At 36.4% G+C, this 22,516-nt stretch overlaps 1 protein-coding gene across 1 annotated transcript in view; it reads left to right on the top strand.

Moving 5' to 3' along the window:
- The window catches only part of MALRD1 (MAM and LDL receptor class A domain containing 1), a 790,469-nt gene that overhangs the window by 252,659 nt on the left and 515,294 nt on the right, over positions 1-22,516 (top strand). Inside the window, exons 21-22 of the mRNA XM_064590300.1 lie at positions 7,672-7,848; positions 10,651-10,813. Coding sequence (XP_064446370.1) covers positions 7,672-7,848; positions 10,651-10,813 — 340 coding nt within the window. The remainder of the gene's footprint in view (positions 1-7,671; positions 7,849-10,650; positions 10,814-22,516) is intronic.

Below are 22,516 nucleotides of genomic sequence, written 5' to 3'. Positions count from 1 at the left end.
TAGATTTTAGTTCCTTTATTTCTCCGGAGTGGGGATTGTCTAGTATTTTCTATGCTTTTTTCAAGCCCAGCTAGTATCTTTATAATCGTCATTCTGAACTCCACTTCTGACATCTTTCTAATGTCTGTATTGATTAGGTTTCTGGCTGTCAGTACTGCCACTTGTTCCTTTTTTTTTTGAGGTGAGTTTTTTTTTGTCTTGTCATTTTGTCCAGAGAAGAATAAATGAATGAGAGAACAAAATGGTAAATGGGTAACAATGACCCCAGAAAAATATACACTAAACAAATCAGAAGAGACCTAAAAACTGGAGGGGGTGTGGGTGGTTGGCAAAGAAAGGAAAAAAAAAAAAAGACTATACTCAGGCTGGTGAGTAGAACAGAGCCACACACTAGATTTTGGGTGTATTTTGGTCTTTTAGAAGTAATTGCCTCCCAAAATTTTAGAGAAAGAAAAACTTATATGTATACAAAAATAATGGTAAATATGATCAAGGGATGGAATGTGACTGTAAAGATGAAAATTAAAAAAGATTTTAAAAAAGGAATCGATAAGTTGGTTGAAAAAAGAAAGAAAAAATATTTAAAAAAAAATGTGATCAGGTGGGAGACTAGAACAAAGCCATACACTAGATTTAGGGTTTATTTTGGTCTGTTAGAAGAAACCATATTCCAAAATTTTAAAGAATGAAAAACATATACATATACAAAAAAACGGTTAAATACAATGAAAGGATAGAATATGACTCTAAAAATGAAAAAAAAAATATTTTAAAAAAGGAATTGGTAAGATCAGATGTTGGTTGAAAACAGAAGAAGAATTCAAAAAAACAAATAGAAAAAGAAAAATATAAAGACAATTAAAAAAATTAACTTTGAAAACCTAAAGAATCATTGGGAAAAAGCCATGAATTCTATGTGCTATATTCCTCTCATGTTGGAGTTTTGCAGTTCTCATTGATTGGTAAACTGGGTCTTGGCTGGATGTTCTTGCTGATCTTCTGGGGCGTGGCCTGTTGCAGTGATTCTCTAATGTCTTTGCCCGAGGTGGAATTGCACCCCCCTTGTCAGGGGCCATGCTAAGTAATCTGCTCGGGTTTGCTCTCAGTAGCTTTTGTTCCCTGAAAGCTTTCCGTACAGCTTTGGAGGACAAGAGTGAAAATGGCGGCCTCCAAATCTCTGGTTCCGCAGGAGCCGAGAGCTCAGAGCCCCACTACTCAGTGTACCCTCAAAGAAAAGCAGTCAGTCACTCCTCTCTCCCTGGTCTCAAGCCATACTCCATGCTCACCTGGTCTGTGACTGAGTGTTTCTTTCTCTGGCACACGACCCCATGTGGAGTCTCCAAACCCAGCAGATCCCTGTGGTGCGCTCCCGTGCCGCTCCTCCCAGGGGAGGAAGGGGAGTCTCCCTGATCTGCCGCATGTTGGGTCCCTGCTGGAAGAGCAGTGGCCCGACTGTGCCACGGATCACAGTTTGTGGTAACCCTGAGCTGAGAGCCCACTCCTTGGCTCTGTCTCTGCAGCTGGCTTCCCTGCTCCGATACCTGGAAGCTCTGCTGCACTCAGGCACCTCCGGTCTTTATGTCACCTCGAGGGTCCAGCGAGCACACTGTCCCAGTGAGAGTTCCACCCCATGCTTAGCCACTGGAGTGACTTCCTCAGTGAAGCAGATTTCCAAAGTTCCGATTTTGTGCTCCGCTGCTCTATCACTTGCTGTTAATGGCTGACGGAGGCTCCCTTCCCCGCCATCTATTTTCCGAATATCGCCTCGGATTCACTTCTCTGCCCGTCCTACCTTCCAGAAAGTGGTCACTTTTCTATTCGTAGAATTGCTGCTATTCTTTTCTTCAATCTCCTGTTGAGTTTGTAGGTGTTCAGAGTGGTTTGATAACTATCCAGCTGAATTCCTGGGACCAGATGAAATTTAGGTGTCCTAGTCCTCTGCCATCTTGCTGCAATTTATGTGGTGATTCCCCACTCTTGGTGCTCATCCACTGTGTACCAGTCCCCTCACACACTGAGTAGGACTGACCTGTGTAACCATTGACACACATGGCAATGAGTGTGAGTAATTTCCAAAGCTAGGCTTCCCCTGTCTTCTCTTTGATTACTCAGTCTGACAGAATCCAGACACCATGTCAAAAGGATACTCAAGTAGCCCTGTGGGGAAATCCTGGGAGCTGAGGCCTCCTGCCAGTAGTAGCACTAACTTCTCAGGGATGTGAGTGAGCCCCCTTGGAAGCAGATCTTCAAGCCCCCAGGCCAGCCCTCAGATGGTTGTATCCTTTGTTGACATTTTGATAGCAATCTTATGAGACCCTGTGTCAGAACCACAAAGCTAAGACTCTTCTGCACTTTGGACTTCCAGAAACTGTGTGAGACAGTAAGTGTTTATTAGTCTGAACTTCTAAAGTCTGTGGAAATTTGTTATGTAAAAATAGAAAACCAATAAAAAATTAAAAATATTAAAGAATTCCAAGGCCTAAGAAAATAGCATGACATTGTTTAAAGGGGGGGGGGGCGCAGAACATTCTAAAAACAAATCCTGTTGGCTTTCTTGAAATGAGAAATAAATTCAATGAAATAAAAATCTCAGTGGATGAATTAAATAGCTGAAAGATAACATCGATGTTTTGATTTCTCAATGGGAAAATAGGTATGAGAGAATTTCAGAGAGCAATATATATAGAGATACAGAGGGGGAAAATGGAGGGGTAGACTCAACTTGAAGGATTGATTATAAAAGCTGTTGGAGTTCCAGAAAGAGAATAAAGAAAATGGAGAAGTCATTTTGAAAGACTATACTGGCTTAAAATTAATGTAAGGCATAGATTTAGAGGTGTAGTGAACCTCATACAAATATTATAGTAAGAATAAGTCCAGGGAAATGAATTATAAAAACATCAAAGAAAAGAGATTATGTTAAAAATAGCCAGAGATTAAAATACAATTACAAAAAGACCGCAATTAGACTCACGACGGACTTTACAACAACAAGCATGAGAGTCAGAAGACAGTTGAATATAATTTAAAAGTTCTGGAGAAATAATAACTGTTAGCCTAGAGCAAAAAAAACCTCAGGAATGAGGGTGAGAAAAGGCATTCAGAGGATAATATCTGCAAATACACAAAAGACTACTGCAGCAGACTCTTATCAAATAATCTATGTAAATGTGAGCATCAAAGATAAAATGAGCTCAACAAGGGCTGAGATACACAAGGGAATAGACAGCAGAGAAAGTGGCAAACACATGGGTAAATCTACATACGCCAGTGGATAATGTGTGTACAACACAATCAGAATATTTATACACTGCTGGGAGGTATGGAAATTGATGCAATGACCTTGGAAAACAGTTTAGCTTTTTCTTGTAAAGTTGACATACAGTTCTCCATTCTCTCTGACTAAGCAATTCCACTCCTAGAAACATCAGGGGAAATGGATGAAATAAAACCTCAAACAGAATCAGCTAAAAAAAAAAAAAAACAACCCACTGATGATAGAATGGCTAAATAATATATATGATCACATAGTTAAATCTTATACAGCAGTCAAAATAAGTGAACTGCAAGAGCATAATTAACATGGATGGGTGAATGCACATTGCTGAGGAAATAAATCAAGTTGCCGAAAGTTACATAGAGAATGAGTCCATCCAATTTCAAATTTAAATGGTTTATTTACTTAAAAAGGACCTATGTGGTATTCCATCTGCATAGTCACTGTTCTAAGAAGTTCACGTGAACTCATTTAATCAAATAATGAACTAATAGGCACTTAGAAGGTTATCTGGCATATATGCAAATGAGGAAAATGATAAAAGCAAATGAAAACAGAGGTGCCTGGGTCACTCAGTCAGCTAAACATCCAGCTCTTGATTTTGGCTCAGGTCATGATCTCAGGGTTGTGAGACTGAGCCTCATTTTGGGCTCCATGCTCAGTGTGGAGTCTGCTTGTCTCTCTACTTCTGCTTCCCACACTGACACCCTCCCCCCCGCCATGTGTGCTCTCTATCTCTGAAAAATAAATAAATCTTTCAAAAAAAAGCAAACGAAAACAGGAATGAAAAACACAAGATCAGCGTACTGCTAACCTGATATGTGATCAGCAGGGAAACAGTGGAGGGTTCAAAGCTGTGAATTTTAATTTCATAAGCTGGATGGTAGATTTATGGCTATTCTTTTCATTACTGTTTAAACCAGGCATATGTTTTCTATCCATTCTTATATATGAGTAATACATTTCATAATCAAATATGGAATAAGTGAGAAAAATTTGCCCAATATATTAGTAGATCGAAAATCAGACATTCATACAAAGAAAATTGAATTTAGATTCTTATCACAGACAACAGATAACAAAGACCTAAATGTGAAGAGTAAAACTATCAAAATTGTGTGAAAATTATAGAAAAAAATATTGATAATATTAAATCAGGAATGAATTTTTTTTCCATTGCAGCTTTAAACCACCAACTCTAAATAACTGATAAATTGAAAGGCATTAAATTAGAAATTTTTATTTTGAAAGACACCATACAAAATGAAAAGACCTATCATAGATTAGTAGAACATATTTGTCACCGAGGTAAATGACAGAGGATTAGTATAGAGTATATGGGAAATAAACCATAAATTAATAAGAAAAAAACAAAGAATTCAATAGGAAAAAAGAACAGGGAATCTGAACAGTTAGTCAAAAGCTAGAGTAAGGTACCTGAGTAGCCCCTAAAATTAAAAAAGTTCTCAATAATTAGGGAAATACAAGTTAAAATACAAAGGAATTATTTCAGACCCATGATACTGGCAAATATTTCTTACATTGGATAATGCCAAGTGTTAGCTGGATTCTGAGAATATGAGAAATGCACACATTTCTGAGTGGAAATGGGTAAAACCACTTTTGAAAACAACTACTTAAGTTGACTGATCACATACCCTATAACTGCAATTTCATTTCAAGATGCTTTGTCTTGGAAATACGTTGGCATGTGTTCACAAAGAAATGTTCAAAGAGAAATGTACAGCAATGTGTATTATAGCACACTTTAATATTTTATAGTAAGGAAGGTATATTAAGGTCCTGGCCTGCTTGAGAAGAGATACAGACTATTCATACAATAAATATTTAACTGAGTATTCATTTAATTGAATGCCCTAAAGCAGTGAATACTATTCAGTGCTGGAAAGAAATGAACTGTCAAGCCATGAAATGACCTGGTGTAAACTTAAATGTGTATCATTAAGGGGAAGAAGCTGATCTGAAAAGGTAACATATTATATGATTCCAACTATATGACACTCTGTGAAAGGGAACACTATAGACAGTAAAATGATCCACGGTTGCCAGGGACTCAGGCAAAGGGGGATGGCAAGGCAGAGCATGAAGGATTTTTAGTGCAGTGAAACCACTCTGTATGACACTCTAATGGTGGAAGCATCATTGTACATTTGTTAAAACCCATAGTGAGTAAAACCCACTAGTGAACCCTAATGTCAACTGTGGAAAAGTAACGACGATTGCTGAGTTTGCAAGGAGGGCCTGAGCATGCATACCTGTTCTCTTAGTTTCTTTCTTTCTTTCTTTCTTTCTTTCTTTCTTTCTTTTTTTTTTTTTTTTTTTTTTTTTGAGCTAGTTTGCTGAAGGAAGCAGGAGATCTGCTTAACTTCTTGCTGTAGTTCACAATGGGAGGCTTCCATACAAGGAGAGCTGGAAGTTTCCAGCATAGATTATAACTTAGAGAGGCTGTTTCTTTCTGAGTTTTATGCTTTAAAAGACCATTTGTCTAGAGATGTAGATCATTGTCAACTTCATCCATAAAATGTTGATATTTTGATTTATCTCCTATATGCTTTAGTCTTAGCTCTTAATTACTTCAAAACTTGAGCTGAGAAACAAGGTAGTACTTATTGGACTTTCCTCAAATTCCCAATAGCACCTAAATCCCCAGTCCTCTAGATATTGGATGTTTAATATTGCTCAGGTCTCTGCTCTTTCCTCCACACTCTCTTGTTTTGGTTTATTAGTTGCCTGGAATTAAAATAAAAGCTTAGCTGTTCTCTTCCATGCCAGAACCACCTGCAAATCATTCTTCACACTAATGCCAGAAAAGTATTTCTTAAAGTGGAAATTGTATACTTTGGCATTTCTCCACCGCTTTTTATATTTATTTCAAACTCCTAAATTGGTCCCACTTAGCTCTTTATGATGTGCTAATTGTCTCCCAACCAGTTCCACATCTAGTGACTTTATCACACACATTCTTACTCTGTCACAAGATGTTCTCTATGCCAAATTCTCACAGCATTCCAAAAACAATGGGCCAGTGTATTTCTCTGCCTTCACACAAATCTTTGCTCATTGCCCAAAAGGACCTTATACCCATTTTCATCTCGCCAGCAACTCATCTTTTAAAGCTAAAAACTTGGGATGTCTGGGTGGCTCAGTTGATTAAGCATCTGACTTTGGCCCAGGTCATGATCTCAGGGTCCGGGGATAGAGCCCTTTGTGGGGCTCTGTGCTCATCAGGGACTCTGCTTCTCCCGCTCCTTCTGCCCCTCCCCATGCTTGTGCATACACTCTCTCTCTTTCTCCCTCATATAAATAAATAAAATCTTTTAAAAAAATAAAGCTAAAAGCTGAAGACATTACTTTTCCAGGAAGTATTCCCCGCCTCCCATCTAATGTATGCTTTTCATGTGTTCTCCATATGCTGTACAGTCTTCCAGTTGTCCATCTGTTCATTCACTCACCCATCCATCCATCCATCCATCCATCCATCCATCCATCCATCCATCCATCCATTCATCCATCCATCCATCCATCCATCCATCCGTCTTTCCATCTGTCTATTCAGTCATTTCTAAGTGATGATAGTGTGCTCACCATGTACCATGGTCTGTGAATTATGCTCTGAATGCAGGAGTGAAAGGATAGGTGTCATTCTTGCCTCCATGGTGTTATACTCTTTCTCATAAATGTATCCTATGGAACTGTAATGAAAGATTTACCTGAGTGCCTTATCCACTACTCAGTGAATTATTTTACAGCAGTGATGGTATATTTGGCTTTCAATCTGTTGTACCTACCATGTCCATGACACGGGGTGTTATTAATAAATGTTGCTTGAATAACTTACTGTATAAATTAGCTTCTATAAATTTCTTCTAAGCTCTGTAATTTCAGAAATTATTATCTTAATTATATAAATACTTCCAGATGAATCTCTGTCTTGCAACCTTGAATATGTGAGGGCTGGTGAAACAAGGATGAGGAGTTGCTGGATTAATTGTTACAATGGAAGAGCAAAGTTTATTTCCCTAGTGGACTAGAAGGTTTAACCAGACCTTAACTCTGATTCCTAATGCCGGTATCTGGGACTCCCTTGATTCCCAGTGATCCTAGCCCTGTCCTTGAGCCTCCCATTTATTCAGTGAGTTCTGAACAGTTTTTCAGTAATTTCTATCTGCACCTTCATCTATTTATATCCAGTTATTTGTTGTTGCTAAGACCGAGGACTCCAACTTATATGCTTACATAAAATTCAGCATATTACCAAAGACTGCCAAATATTCTTTATAATATTCAATGTGAAACATACTAAGAAAAGCTTATTGTGTAAAATCTTAAGTGGAAAATTACTGAATTATGCCTGTATGTTATCTCTTATCAAGGTACTTTGCCAGTGGACCTCCCAACTCCACCGGAAATGTCAGCTCCAGTAACATTACCCCCACACAACTGTATAGACGATGAATTTGTTTGCAAGTCTGATGGTCACTGTGTTGAAAAAATCCAGACATGTGATTTTAGATATGACTGTCCTGACCAATCAGATGAATCATTCTGCGGTAGGTGAATTCCTATTTTGTATTAAACATAGCATAAAACAGATAAGACAATACTAGTATAATTTTTAAGTAGCATGGCCTCGTGTCCTAGTTAGAAATTTTCAACTTGACTTAGAGCAGGTTCTTAACATAAAAGTTGTTTGTATAGAAAATTATAGTGGAAGAATCAGCATGCATTCTTCTATGATGCTCAACAAGAGGCAAGTGTTTTTAAATTGAAGTTTTGGATTCAAAACACTTGTTTCGTGGACTTTACTTGACTCTGGGACTATAATTGACCTGCTCTTTTATATACCCCCCTGTTTGTCTCTATTCTACTCCTCACACTCATGAAATAGGAATGTTTAAAGTGGAAGTATTACTCTCAAATTAGATGAATTTGTTCAAATTTTGCCAGTGCCAAAATAGAAAGATGAATACTACGTTAAATATGTAGAATTCATAAGAACCAGTGCTAATATAGATGGGCCCTTCCTCACCTGTGTCCCTATTGAAAGATGGTTTTTACTTTTTGGCATCTGCCAATCTATGGCTTTTAAGGCAAATTTTTAATTTAGAAGTGAACGTCTCAACTGGAGATACAGCCTTAGAGGAGAAAAATTGATCTGTGTCTGCATGGGCAAAGCACAAGATCAGAAGAAGTGAACACTTTTGCTATTTTTTCCCCTTCCCCACTATTTATTGGATGGTATATGAATTTCCTATACTATAATATTTCTCAAGTGTCTGGATGATATGAAGGGTTCAGACCATGCAGATAATACAAAGTGTAGTGAAACTCTATTCTGTCTTCTGTCAGCATTATGTAGAAATTCTAAAACTTGAAAAGTCAAATAAGGTTCATATTTATTTTAACTTAGAAAAAGAAATGCTTCTTAATGTACAAATACACAATAAATTAACTAACTTAGCTAGACCCCAAAACTCATAAAATCAAAGCTAACTCACTCTGTGGATGAGACGAGATAGTAATTAACTCACGTTGGCTAAGGGTACATATGGTGCATTGCAGATGGGAGATAATATAATGGAAAGTGTTGTGGTATTCAAACTTCCTCATGGGAAGGCCAAATCCTGTATGATCATACATAAGTTGTTGTATATCTGAAAGTTTACACAGAATTGAGTTAATTACACCTAATGAGTATCTTTAGTGAATACTGACTTTCTTCTTTGTTCAACTTTGCAATTTTAGTTACGTCATTTATGGTGGAGTGGGCAGTTTTGATACAGTTCTTGAAATGTCCTGAATGAACATCTCCTATGAAATTATTATTTTAAAATCATGGGGTTATTAATTTACTATGAATACACATGAACTGAATTATTACTCTGAACAAATTATGTGATCTTTCTTCCTCCATCTTTTTGTAAGATGAACTATTATATAATAAATCTGCCTGTTATCTATGGTCTTACATTTTCTAATGCTTTTTATTGTATGAGGAACATAACACGAGAGCTACCGTCTTAACAAATTTTTAAGTGCACAATATATTATTGTTGACTATGGGTACAATGTTGTACAGCAGATCTTCGAGCTCATTCATCTTGCTTGACTAAAACTTTATGCCCTCTAATTTCAAAAAAATCTATGATTCTTTTCTTTTTTAATGATATGAAGAAGAGAATCCTATTGAATTTTAAATCTCCGGGGGGTGGGGGATGAGGTAACTGGGTGATGGGCATTAAGGACCCTGGGTATTATATGCAACTGATGACTCACTAAACTCTACCTCTGAAACAAATTAAAAAAAGAAAACAATTTTAGATCTCTTCACAAGATAAACGTAATTATATGATCACTATTAATGTCAGAGATTAAATGACACACTTGAATGTTATGATTAAAAATCACTTTCTTTTTTTTGATGGAGTGTTTTCTTCTCAAACTTTACATTAAATCATGAACTTGAGTTTCTAAAAGATGGTGATGGTTTTCCAACATTGCTTATGCCATTTAAAAGCTGGAGTCTTCTACAATCTACACAGGAACAGTGGAGAATTTAAGACAGACAGACACATGGACACGTTCAGAGAGAGAGGAAGAAAGATCATTTCACACACAGCCTAGGTATTTCACAAATCACTGGACATGTAATTTCATATGATAGTAGGATACAGTCATTACAAGAATATTGAGAACTTTCAAGGAAAATACTATTGATTTGAACTTAAGTAGTTTGGAATTTGAACTAACCCCTTCAAAGGCTGAGCTGAAGTTTAGCTTTGTCAAAAGAACAGACTCACCAGAAGTTGGTAAGCAATGTCAGTGTTATGTGAGAAGAGACTGGCAATGCCTAGATTGCTATTTGAGGACCTAATTAAAATCTCACCTCCTTTTCAGAACAAATTCTTTAGTATATGCATTTATTTCCATTTATAGCTATTGTAGATATTTCAGTATAGTACACATAGATTTCTTTACAACTCTTCTAGTGATAATACAAATCATTTGTCTAATTATTTTCATTATGCTTAAAAGATAATTGAAAAAAAGAAACCCAACAGTAAGAAAGTGCTTGATATAGGAGAAATTGCCATTTATTGACACTTTTTTTTTAAAGATTTATTTATTTATTTGACAGAGACACAGTGAGAGAAGGAACACAAGCAGGGGAAGTCGGAGGGGGGCAAGCAGGCTTCCCGCTGAGCAGGGAGCCCAATGCAGGGCTCGATCCCAGGACCCTGGAATCATGACCTGAGCTGAAGGCAGACGCTTAATGACTGAGCCACCCAGGTGCCCCTATTGACACATTTATTGTGATTAGCTCATCTTGTCTTTGTTCTACTCTATTCAAGCTACGAAAGTTTGCAGCTTTGAAGAAGGAAGCCTGTGTCAATGGTACCAGCCAATCCCAGAAAACCTAATTCAAGATTCAAACACTTTCAGATGGGCACTTGGTAATGGAATCAGTATTCATCATGGGGAAGAAAATCACAGGCCATCAGTGGATCATACAACGTAAGTGACCACATACTTTGAACATGTCTCTTAGGAACTATGTGTTAAGCAGTTCTCAAATTACTGCCACGCCATCTTACCCTAAGCCAATGAATGATGAATTTACAGACTAAATGGGCTAAGTGTACTCTTTCATATAGAACTGAGAAAAAAAATACAGCTATTCAGTTAAAAAAGCTGTGAATGGGGGCGCTCAGTCGGTTAAGTGTCTGCCTTCAGCTCAGGTCATGATCCTGGAGTCCCAGAATCGAGCCCCACATTGGGCTCCCTGCTCAGCGGGGAGTCTGCTTCTCCCTTTCTCTCTCTGCCTCTCACCCCACTTGGGTCTGCCCCTCCCTCTGCTCCTTAACCCCATTTGTGCTTTCTCCCAAAATAAATAAATAAAATCTTTAAAAAAAAAAAGGAAAAGCTGGGGCGCCTGGGTGGCTCCGTTGGTTAAGCGTCTGTCTTCGGCTCAGGTCATGGTCCCAGGGACCTGGGATTGAGCCCCGCCTTGGGCTCCCTGCTCGGCAGGAAGCCTGCTTCTCCCTCTCTCACTCCCCCTGCTTGTGTTCCCTCTCTCACTGTGTCTCTTTCTCTCAAATAAATAAATAAAATCTTTAAAAAAAAAAAAAAAGGAAAAGCTGTGAATGCTCTTATAAAAGTCGTAGAAACTAGAGAAAAGCGTAAGAAAAATAATTTGTAATATCACCACTCATTGAAAAACACTGTTATTATGTTGTTTTAAGATTATCTATTCAGGGACACCTGGCTGGCTCAGTCAGTAGAGCATGTGACTCTTGATCTCAGGGTCGTGAGTTCAAGCCCCATGTTGGGCTTGGCGCCTACTTAAAAAATTAAAAAAAAATTTTTTTAAAGAAATTAAAAAATAAAATTATCTATTCCTTCCTTCCCCCACCCCAATTTTTTCTCTGTTTCCTCCTTTTGCAGCTCCTATTTCTCCTCACCCGTTTTTTCCTTCCTCTTCTAGTCTTTGATCTTCATTGTCATTTCTTTTGGTCTTTTTTTTCCAAGGCTTCATAACTCATACCTTTCCCTGTTTTATAGGCCACAGATATGTTGAGTGCTTCCTTCTTATCAGATCCCGTCCTTCATTCTTTCCTCTTAATGGTTTCATGGAAGTACTATTGAAGACAGCAAAGGGATCCCCATTTATATTACAGAGAATGTTTTCAAAACGTTTATGCCTTCACACCTCCCCTCAGTTGAAGCTTCAAGAGCCCCCCTTCTATGGCTTCTGTTTCAAAGAAAACTAACAGTGGTATGTCTACTGCCCATCAGTCGTTGCCTTGGCCAACAAGACCTGGTACTTGAAGAGAGCCACAATATCTTCTGGGCTGACTTTTTTACTTTGGTTTCTGATCTCTCTTTTGTTTTATTTTGTTAAAATGGTTCCAGTATTACCATCATTTGATTTCGATATTAGCAGTCATGTTGCCCAAAGTATGTAGAGTAGCAGATATGAATACCAAGTGTTTTGATCACATTCAATAGTTGGCAGTTAATTTTGGAGATTTCAGTATACGAATTTTCCTTTGGCTGCTTCTGACTCCTAGAAAAGCAAAGAGCAATTTCAGAAAGTTTCTCTGGCACATCCAAACAAACCGCACTGCATTAATAATCTGTATTTCTATCAAGAAAAAGGCAGACTAGAATCTCCCTCCTATGTGATAAAGGTCTGAATAGAAATGTGGTAGCATATTATAAGCACAGTGATATAATTGGCTTTTAACTTCCTTGTCTCTCTCCTCGCCTTCTCTGCACCCCCCCCATAGACTGCACATTCTCTGAGTAATCACAGGGTCTGTGGCTTCCCTATTTATTGCATTATTTCTAAATGATTGATACATAAAAAGTCTCCATAATTATTTGTTGAATGAATTAGTTGATGATTAGGACCTGTATATTTGTGCTTTATAATTATACGCTGCAAAGTAAAAAAAATTAAATTTTAAATAAGAATATTTATTTATTTATTTTAAAGATTTATTTATTCATTTGACAGAGAGAGAGTGCATGCACAAGCAGGGGGAGTGGCAGGCAGAGGGAGAGGGAGAAGCAGACACCCCGCTGAACAGGGAGCCCGATGTGGGACTCGATCCCAGAACCCTGGGATCATGACCCGAGCAGAAGGCAGACACTTAACTGACTGAGCCACCCAGGTATCCCTAAATAAGAATATTTAAGAGTCAGATAATGTTTAATAGATGTGCTCTACATGACAATGAATCTGGAGAAGGGAGTGGTCCCTAAGCTTGCATCTCCCCTAGCCATCTTCCCCTCTCCTCTCTAGGCTCCTTCTGCAGCCAAGGAAGGTTTGACATTTTTACTTTGCCCTAAGAAATAGTTTTTATGCATCATATATCCATCCTATTCAGTGGCTTATAGCAAATCTCCAAGCTCCATTTTCCAAATTTTATTTTTTTATATTTAAAGGGAAGCTTTTTCTAACTTAGAAAATACTTTTCTCTCTCAGATGTGTGGCTCCAGAAATTTAAAGCCAGGTTTTTAAGCCCATTGTGTTCAAAATAGTTTACAAGACCCAATTTTGAAAATCAAAAAGCTCTGCACTAATTCTTTCTTCATCTTCATATTCTGTGATCTCAATTTTCCTTAAGGCAAAGATGGGTTCAGGCTCAAGTTGGTGAAAATCATTCATAAACAAGCGCAAAAGAGAAAGCACATTTGTATATTTCAAAATATTGTCTCACTTCATATAATGAAGTGAATAAAAAGTCTCACTTAATGAAGCAATAAAAAGTCTAGAGAAGTCATGGTGGTGTGGGAATATGTAGGGAAGTTTTCATTGTGTAGTCAAATCTTAGATAACATCTTTTTTTTTAAAAAAGATTTATTTATTTTAGAGAGAGAGGATGGGGGGGCAGGGGACAGAGGGAGAGAGAGAATCTCAAGCCGACTTGACGCCCAGTACAGAGCCTGATATAGGGCTTAATCCCATGACCCTGAGATCCTGACCTGAGCCAAAACCAAGAGCCAGATACAACCAACTGTGCCTCCCACACGCCCCTTAGATAACATCTTAATATGTGTGTTTCATCATGAAAATGTAATAGTAAAAGCTAAAGGAGCGATGTTCCAAGTGACATTCTACCATTTGGTCTTCACACTTTAATGGACTTACTTATAAGCCTTTTTACCTAAGTATCTGAAATGAACTTTGTGGTCCAAAAAAAAGTTACATCTTTAGTTTTCACTTTGTTTGTGGAGAGTACAGCTGCTTTATTCAACACTTTGATATGACTTAGAAAAAGGTATCACTTCTTCTTGGGCTGGGGATGTGCAGGCATGGCCTTGGGACAGGGCTTGGTGAGTGGATTCTTTCTACACCCTGCTCAGCAAGGCCCAACTAAGGGCACCTAAACATGATTTTTACCTAGGATTGAAATCAAGGCACATAGAAATCAATACTGTTCTCAGCTGTACTCCAGTGAAATAAAGTAAATGCTTTCAGTGTAAATATCATCAGTTGCAATTTGCATGTTCTTTTGAGATTGGGGTTGGGTGAAATTTCCATTTCCTTTAACTTACACAGTGACAGGGAACATTTAGTTGAAAAGTTATTTTTTTAGTGTTTTGGAAAAAGAAACATAATGTAGTAAAAAAGAAAAGAAAAAAAAACAGAAGAAAATTGAGTTTATATCCATTTGCATACCGGGTACTACTAGGGAACTTGGCAAAAACATTAGTCCTACTCAGTTGAGAATTTTTTTAATTGCTTAACATTGAATTAAGATATTTGGATCACCTGGCACCTGAGCTTTGAAGCTAATTCAAATTTAAATATGTTTAGAATATTGTAGATTTGGAATTGTTGTGTCATGACCTGATGGAAACCAAGAGTTAGATGCTCAACTGACTGAACTCACCATTTGTAGTTTTATATGATCTCAGACTTCTCTACTCTGACCTCCAGCATCAGTTTAATTAGCCTAGTCTTTTAGCTCAGGCAATTTTACCATAGCATGTAAATTGGTTTATAGCTAAGTACCATAAATTTATAATGGTTTTTATCCCCTAGAAGGAGACTGTGTTTGATCCAACTTACTTATTTTTACTGCAAGAACCCAAGGAGAGCAAGGTTTTGAGTTCTTGGCCCTTAAATCATTTTTTTTTTTTTTTTACTAAATGCCCATTTGTTGGTTAAATGAGGTTTAATATTAAGATTTATCTGGAGTATCAAATCATCCCCGCAGGCAAAATTAAGTTCTCCACACTTCATTGTTGATACGGAATGATGTCTAGGGGAATATGTATGCTTATTCTAGGTTAGTGGTTTCTAACTGTATTCATAGAAGCCTTAGAGAAGTTTCTCAAAATGGCGATCAAGGGCCACTGTCAATTTATATATACACAATATATTTAAATGCAGATTCTGAAACACTTGAATCAAAATCTCAAGGAGTACATCTGGCAATCTGTATTTTAGTGTAATTCCTAGAAGGTTCTAGGACCTCACCCCTAGAGGCCTCCATGGCAGGAAGTGGGGAAGGTATTGCTGAAAGAGGACAGCTTTCTCACTTCCTTTTTCCAGTTTTGGTCAGAGCAGATTGATTTTTCTCTAAATCTAGTGACTAATTACAAAAATAGTACAAAATGTTTCAGGACAAAGAAACGAAATTTTGTTCTAAGGTAATTGCATTTAAAAATAAAATGAAATTTGTGTCTTGAAAAATAACTGTTATATTTGAAAAATAGCATGTGAGAAATATCTTTACCCTCAGGGGTCGCTGGGTGGTTCAGTTACTTGAATGTCTCACTCTTGGTTTCCACTCAGGTCATGATCTCGGAGACAGGATGAAGCCTGGGGTCGTGGGATGGACTCAGCCCAGAGTCTGCCTCTCCCTCTCCCTCTCCCTCCTGCTCACTCTCTCCCTCTTTGTCTCTCAAATAAATAAATAAAATCTTAAAAAAAATATATCTTTACCCTCGGTTAATCTAGAAGACATGTAATTTCAAGGCACCCTCTACATTGCTCCATTCATTCTATAATACCCAACATTTTTTCTCAGACCTTTTTGCCTCTGGAAAAGACAGATACTTTAAAATACATTGGATTTTAGTTTGCTTACAGATTGTTGAGAAACTATTTGAATATGAACTATCTCATTAAAAATGCAGATTAGATAGAACATAGTTTCTTAAGTGTGTCGTTTGTAAAGTAGGAGTACTTTTTCTTAGATTTTTCTTTTTATTTCATAACACTAGTCATTGTCTTTCAGGTAGAAATGAGTTATAGCCCCCACTGTTGGAAATGCACCTACCTTCTTATGCATTTGTGGAGGCTTATCATTATAAACTAAAAGCCACATAAATAATGCAAACTGTCCCTGTGACATAACCTTGCATATCATCATGTATCTAAGTGCTGGATGTAAATGTGGATAAAAGCTTCAGTAAAACTGAAAATATTTTAATGTTTTCTGCTCTGCAACAATAACAGTTTCCAAAGCTTTAATCTCTTAGACATTAAATACTAAAATTATTGCTTTCTCCAAGCCTTCTTTGGTAAGAAGATAAGCTAGTATTTTATAAGCCAATTTAGATGCTTTAGCACTCTCTCAATATAATTTCTAAAAGATCCAGTTTTATAAATCTAGAATAATGGTTAGATACCAGGCTTTAGTAACACTTTTGCTGAAATGAAAATAAAAGTGCAAACAGTCAAAATCTAAATTAACTGTAATAATTTTCTCTTAACTGTTGTAATACTTGAGGGAAGCGGCATTTCTGGCCATGTTGCCACAGGACTGAATATAGTTGGACCTCTAAAGCACAAGAAAAATTGCTTCTATTTACATTGTCCTTGAATTAAGCACCTATTCTTTATATTTGCATACATTAATAATTTGTGTTAATGAGCTGAATTAAATCATTTTAATTTTAATTTTATTCCAGGGTATTTTAGCTTGGTAAGTGATTTTAAAAGTTAACTACCGTGGCTTAAAAACACGGAGTTTGGGGCACCTGGGTGGCTCAGTCGGTTAAGCGTCTGCCTTTGGCTCAGGTCATGATCTCAGGATCCTGTGATCAAGTCCCACATCAGACTCCCTGCTCAGGGGAAAGCCTGCTTCTCTCTTTACCTCTCCTGCTCCCCTGATTGTGCTCTTTCTGTCAAATAAATAAATAAAACCTTAAACAAAACAAAACAAAACAAAACATGGAGTTTAAGAAACATCCTTGCTGAAAGTACTATTTGCAGACCACACCTAAAATAACAAATATACAATGGTTAGGTGGTATATTTGCTATGCATGCTAAAGTTTTAATAATAAATTCATCATGCAGTGTACGATTTTATGTTGTTATCAAAGATCACTGTTTAATAAAATAATTTTATATTATGGTTATAACTGCATTCAGAAGTTAATTAAAAATTCATTTTAATTGTATAATTTTAAAATATGCTTTCCTTTAACTATGTTAAAATGAAAAAAGTGTAGTTTTATTCTATTTCCTGCACAGAACTGTTATTGTTAGACAAGATCTAGAGGAAACATCGAAGAGCTTTATTGCCTGAAAGATGCGGAGATAGCCTTGGCTAGGCACATAATTTGTTTTGTTAGGCATGTGTTTTTTGAGCCCCTAGAAAGAATAGAAAACTTAATCACACATGGAACCAGCATATGCATGAATAGATATGTAATGCTCAGGGGAAAGTGTTACTTGCTGAAACAGAGGTCCGCTGGGAGGCTCAGCTAACTTGTCAAGTCTTCAGGTCTGTCTTGGTTGTGTATGTGTCTAATAACACTTGAAGGCAGTCTTGGAGTCTCTATTTTTGGATGTTATTGGATAATACAAATGAACTAAGATAATACTATTGGTAAAGACCACATACTGACTCTCTTAAGAATTTCTTAACTTTTTAAGTTTCTACAAAAATTCTTTCCTTTTACCACAAAAGAGAAAATTAATTTTTATTGTAGGAAAATGTTTAAATATAGGTAGGAAAGATAAACCACATCAATGATAATTATACCACCATGATAAAAGCGCACATGATAAAAGTGTGTGAATGTCTATGCAATCAACCACATCACTTTCAATTAATACAATAAATAAAAAGTCAACATTGTTTTCAGTTAATCTGCTTTTAATTTTATATACAATCTGTAAACAACTATTCACCAATACTTTTAAAGGGCCAATAGTATTCCATTAAATGGATGTACCATGATTCACTAATTCAGTTCCTCACTATTAATTTATGAGTTGCTTTTGACTATACACAAATTTAATCAGTCTTTACTGAACAATGTGTGCAAGGTTTGCACACATTGCAGATTATATCCGAAGAGTAAAAAAAATAGAGTAGAATTTTTATCTTATCATTCATTTTTAACCATTTGATATATAAATTACTCTTCAAAAATGTACCTTTTTTGCAAGAAGTACATGACTATGTCTATTTTTCTTGTACGCTTGCCAAACACTATTTTTTTTCACAGTTTCAATTTAAAAATATGGTTAAAGTAGCAGCTAATTTCTTCAATACTAATCAGGGTAATCAAGTTTGTGTGTATGTGTGCCTTGTCCATTAGTATTTGTGTGTGTGTGTGTGTGTCTGTATTTCCTGTTTGTGCTCTTTGCTTGGTTTTCAGTAGGTAGTGCTTATTATTTTTCTTACTGACTTACACGATCTTTTAAAGCATTGAGGCATTTTTTTTATCTGTTATGAATGTTGCAAAGCTTTTCCCCAATTTTTATTGGCCTTTTATTAGTTTATACTGTTTTTACATTTCAGAATTTTCAGGTTGTACATGGTATGTCTGCCACCTGTATCCTTTATAGTTTCTCTTTTTGTTATTTTTTCCAGAATGATATTTTTTCCTCAGGTTTATTGAGTTATAAATGACATATAACATTGTGTAAATTTAAGGTGTATAATGTGATTATATTGGGAAATGATTACTACAATAACGTTAGTTAACACATACATCATGTCACAGCTACTGTTTTTAGGGTGTGTGGTGAGAACATTTAAGATCTACTCTCTTAGCAATTTTCAAATATACAGTACATTATTGTTAACTATAGTCACCATGCTGTATATTATATCCCTAGAAGTTATTTATCTTTTAGCCATTTCCTCCATCCCGCCGTCCCTCTCTTCCTGGTGAAAACCATTTTATTATCTATTTTTATGAGTTCGGTTTTTATAAATACCACATGTAAGTGAGCTCATATGGTATTTTTATCTTTCTCTGTCTGACTTATTTCACTTAGCATAATGCCTTCAGTATTCATCCACGTGGTCCCAAATGGCAAGATTTCTTCTTTTTATGGCTAAATAATATTCCTCTTTGTGTGCACAGTATGTGTGTGTGTGTTTGTGTATTACACACCATGCTTCCTTAATCCATTCATCTGTCAGTGGAGACTTACGGTTCTTTACATATCTTAGCTATTGTGAATAATGCTGTGATGAACATAGGGGTGTACGTATCTCTTAGAGATACTAATTTCATTTCCTTTGGGTGTATACCCAGAAGTGGGGTTGGTAGATCATATGGTGGGTCTGTTTTTAATTTTTTGAGAATCCTTCATACGGCTTTCATAATTACTCACCAATTTGCATTCCCACCAACAGGGAAGAAGGATTTCCTTTTCTCCACTTCCTTGCCAGCATATGTTACCTGTTGTCTTCTTGATGATAGTCATTCTAACAGTTGTGAGGTGATGTCTCCTTATGTTTTTGATTGTGTTTCTCTGGTGATTAGTGATGTTAAGCACAATTTCATGTACCTCTTGGCAATGTGGATATCTTCTTTAGAAGAATGTCTATTCACATCCTTTGGCCCTTTTTAAATTGGATTATTTGGTGTGTGTTTTTTTTTTTTTTAAATATTGAGTTGTAGAGTTCCTTAAATATTTTAGATCTTAACCCCTTATCAGACATATGGTCTGCAAATATTTTCTCCCATTCTTTAGATGGCCTTTTCATTTTGTTAGTAATTTATTTTGCTGTAAAGAAGATTTGTTAGTCTGACGTAGACCCACTTGCTTATTTTTGCTTTTGTTGCTTGTGCTTTTGGTGTCATATCCAAAAAATCATTACCAAGACCAACATCAAGGAGTTTTTACCCTATGTTTTTTTACAGGAATTTTATTTTTTATTATATGTGGGCTTTATTATGTGGAGGTATGTTCCTTCTATACCCAGTTTTTAAAGAGTTTTTAGTCATGAAAGGATGTTGAATTTTGTCAAATGCTTTTATGCATCTATTACAAGAATCATGTGATTTTTATCCTTCATTAAATTAATATGTGTATCATATTTATTGACTTGCATTTTGTTGAGCCTGCTTTGTATCCCAGGGATAAATCCCACTTAATCATGGCATATAATCCTTTTACTGTGCTGTTAATTTGATTCATTTTAGCTTTTTGAGAATTTCTGCATTTATGTTTATCAGGGGGTATTGGCCTACAGTTTTATTATCTTTTAGTGTCTATATGGCTTTGTATCAGGATACTGCTGGTTTCATAGAATGAATTTGGGAGTATTCCTTCCTCTTCAGTTTTTTTGTAAGGGTTTCAGAAGGATTGGCTTTAATTCTTTAAATTTACTAGTGTTTGGTCAAATCCATGAGTGAAGCCATCTTGTCCTGGGCTTTTTCCTGCTGGGAGGCTTTTGATTACTGATTCAATTTCTTTACTCATTCTTAGTCGGTTCAGATACTCTGTTTCTTCTTGATTCACTCTTGGTAGGTTGCATGTTTCTAGGAATTTATCCATTTCTTCTAGATTATTCAATTTGTTGATATATAATTACTAGTAGTTTCTTCTGATATTTTGGAATTATGTTGTTTCAATGGTAATATCCCTCTTTCATTGATAATTTTATTCGTTTGAGTCTTCTCTCTTTTATTTTTTTCTTGGTTAGCCTAGTGAAAGGTTTGTGCATTTTGTTTCCTTTTTCAAAAAGTCAGCCCTTAGTTTTTTGGTCTTTTCTTTTGCTTTTTTTTTTTTTTTCTATATTTCATTTATTTGTGCTCTAATCTTAATTATTTTTTTCTTTTGTTAACTTTGAATATAGTTCAAGTTCCTGGCATGTCAACTTGGATTGCTTATCTGAGATCTTCCTTTTTTTTTTAATGTAGGTGTTTATAACTGTAAGCTTTCCTCTTAGAAGAGCTTTTAATGCATCTCATAAATTTTGTATCGAGATTTTTTTTAAATTTCTCCTTTGATTCATCATTTGTTCAGGATCATGTTTTGATTTCCATATATTTCTGAATTTCCTTACTTTCCTCCTGTTATTGGTATCTAGCTTCATACCATTGTGGTCAGAAAAGACATGTGATATAATTTTAATTTTCTGGAATTTGTTAAGACTTTTTTTGTAGCTGAACAAATGTTCTGTATGGACTTGAGAAGAATGTGTATTCTGCTGTTGGATGGAATGTTTCATATATGTCTGCTGTCTATTTGGTCTATAGTGTTCAAATATCACTATATAGTGTTAACTCAAATAGCAATATATAATCATATAACAAAGTCATATGTTATATAGAGTCATATATATATATTCAAATAGCACTGTAGTGCTCTTTATTTTTTGATTTCTGAGTAATCCATCCATTATTGGGTGTGGAATATTAAAATCCCTCACTATTGTTGTATTGTTTATTTCTCCATGTAGTTCTGTTATTATTTGCTTTATATATTTATATGTTCTAATACTGAATGCATAAATATTTATAATTGTTATATCACTTGTATCAATTATTCCCTTTATCATTATACAATGACCTTCTTTTTGTGTCTCTTGTGACTGCCACCCCTCCTCTCTTTTGGTTATCATTTGTATGGAATCTTTTCTATCCCTTCACTTCCAGCCTATGTGTGTCTTTAAAACTAAATCTCTGGTAGGCAGCGTATAGTTGGATCTGGTTTCTCATTTTTTAACCATTCAGCCTCTCTAAGCCTTTGGATTGGAGAATTTCATCCTCCTGTGTTTAAAGTAATTATTGATAAGTAGGATCTTACTATTGCCATTTTGTTAATTGTTTTCTCACTGTTTTGTATCTCCTTTATTCTGTTCTTTATCTCTTGTTGTCTTTTTGTGATTTGATGACTCTTTGTGGTGGTGTGCTTTGATTCTTCTCAGTATTTTGTTTATCTACTACAGGTTTTTCTTTTGTTGTTGCCATAAGGCTTACATAAACTATCTTACAGTTTCAGCATTCTCTTTTAAGCCAATAATAGGTCACTTTGGGGCTCGGATGGGTCAGATGGAAGTAACTGTGGGCAGGAGGGGCTTGCTATTAGGGTCTCTAATGAGGGGAGGCTCCTGTCTGTTCTCTGAGATGGGAGTGCTTCTGGCTGAGCTCGGTGGTCAGGTGAGCCTGCTGACTCAGCTTGGCATTCAAAGCTTGGCTGGCTCCCTCATTGGGTGGCTGTTGGTTTGGCTCCATGGTCAGGTGGAGACACTAGCTGGACTCAGCATTCACCTCTGGTTGGCTGGGGTCACAGGCTGTGTTACCTGGCAGAGTGGTGCTACTGGTTGGACTCTGAGTTTGGGTGGGGCTGCAGGCTGGGGCTGTAATTGGGCCTGGTTGGGTGAGGATGCAGGCTGTGCTCCCCATCCAGATGTGCCTCTGGCATGACTCAGCATTCACATAAGGCCTCTTTAGGATTAGGTAGAACCTCAGGCTATGCTCAGCAGTCAGTCAGGGCCGT

This window comes from Mirounga angustirostris, unplaced genomic scaffold, assembly GCF_029215605.1.
Source record: "Mirounga angustirostris isolate CCGP_5_RB_7025 unplaced genomic scaffold, mMirAng1.0.hap1 SCAF_5, whole genome shotgun sequence".
NCBI classification, from domain to species: Eukaryota; Metazoa; Chordata; class Mammalia; order Carnivora; family Phocidae; genus Mirounga; species Mirounga angustirostris.
The sequence above is the reverse complement of the archived record's forward strand: the minus strand, read 5'-3'. Positions and strand labels throughout refer to the sequence as shown.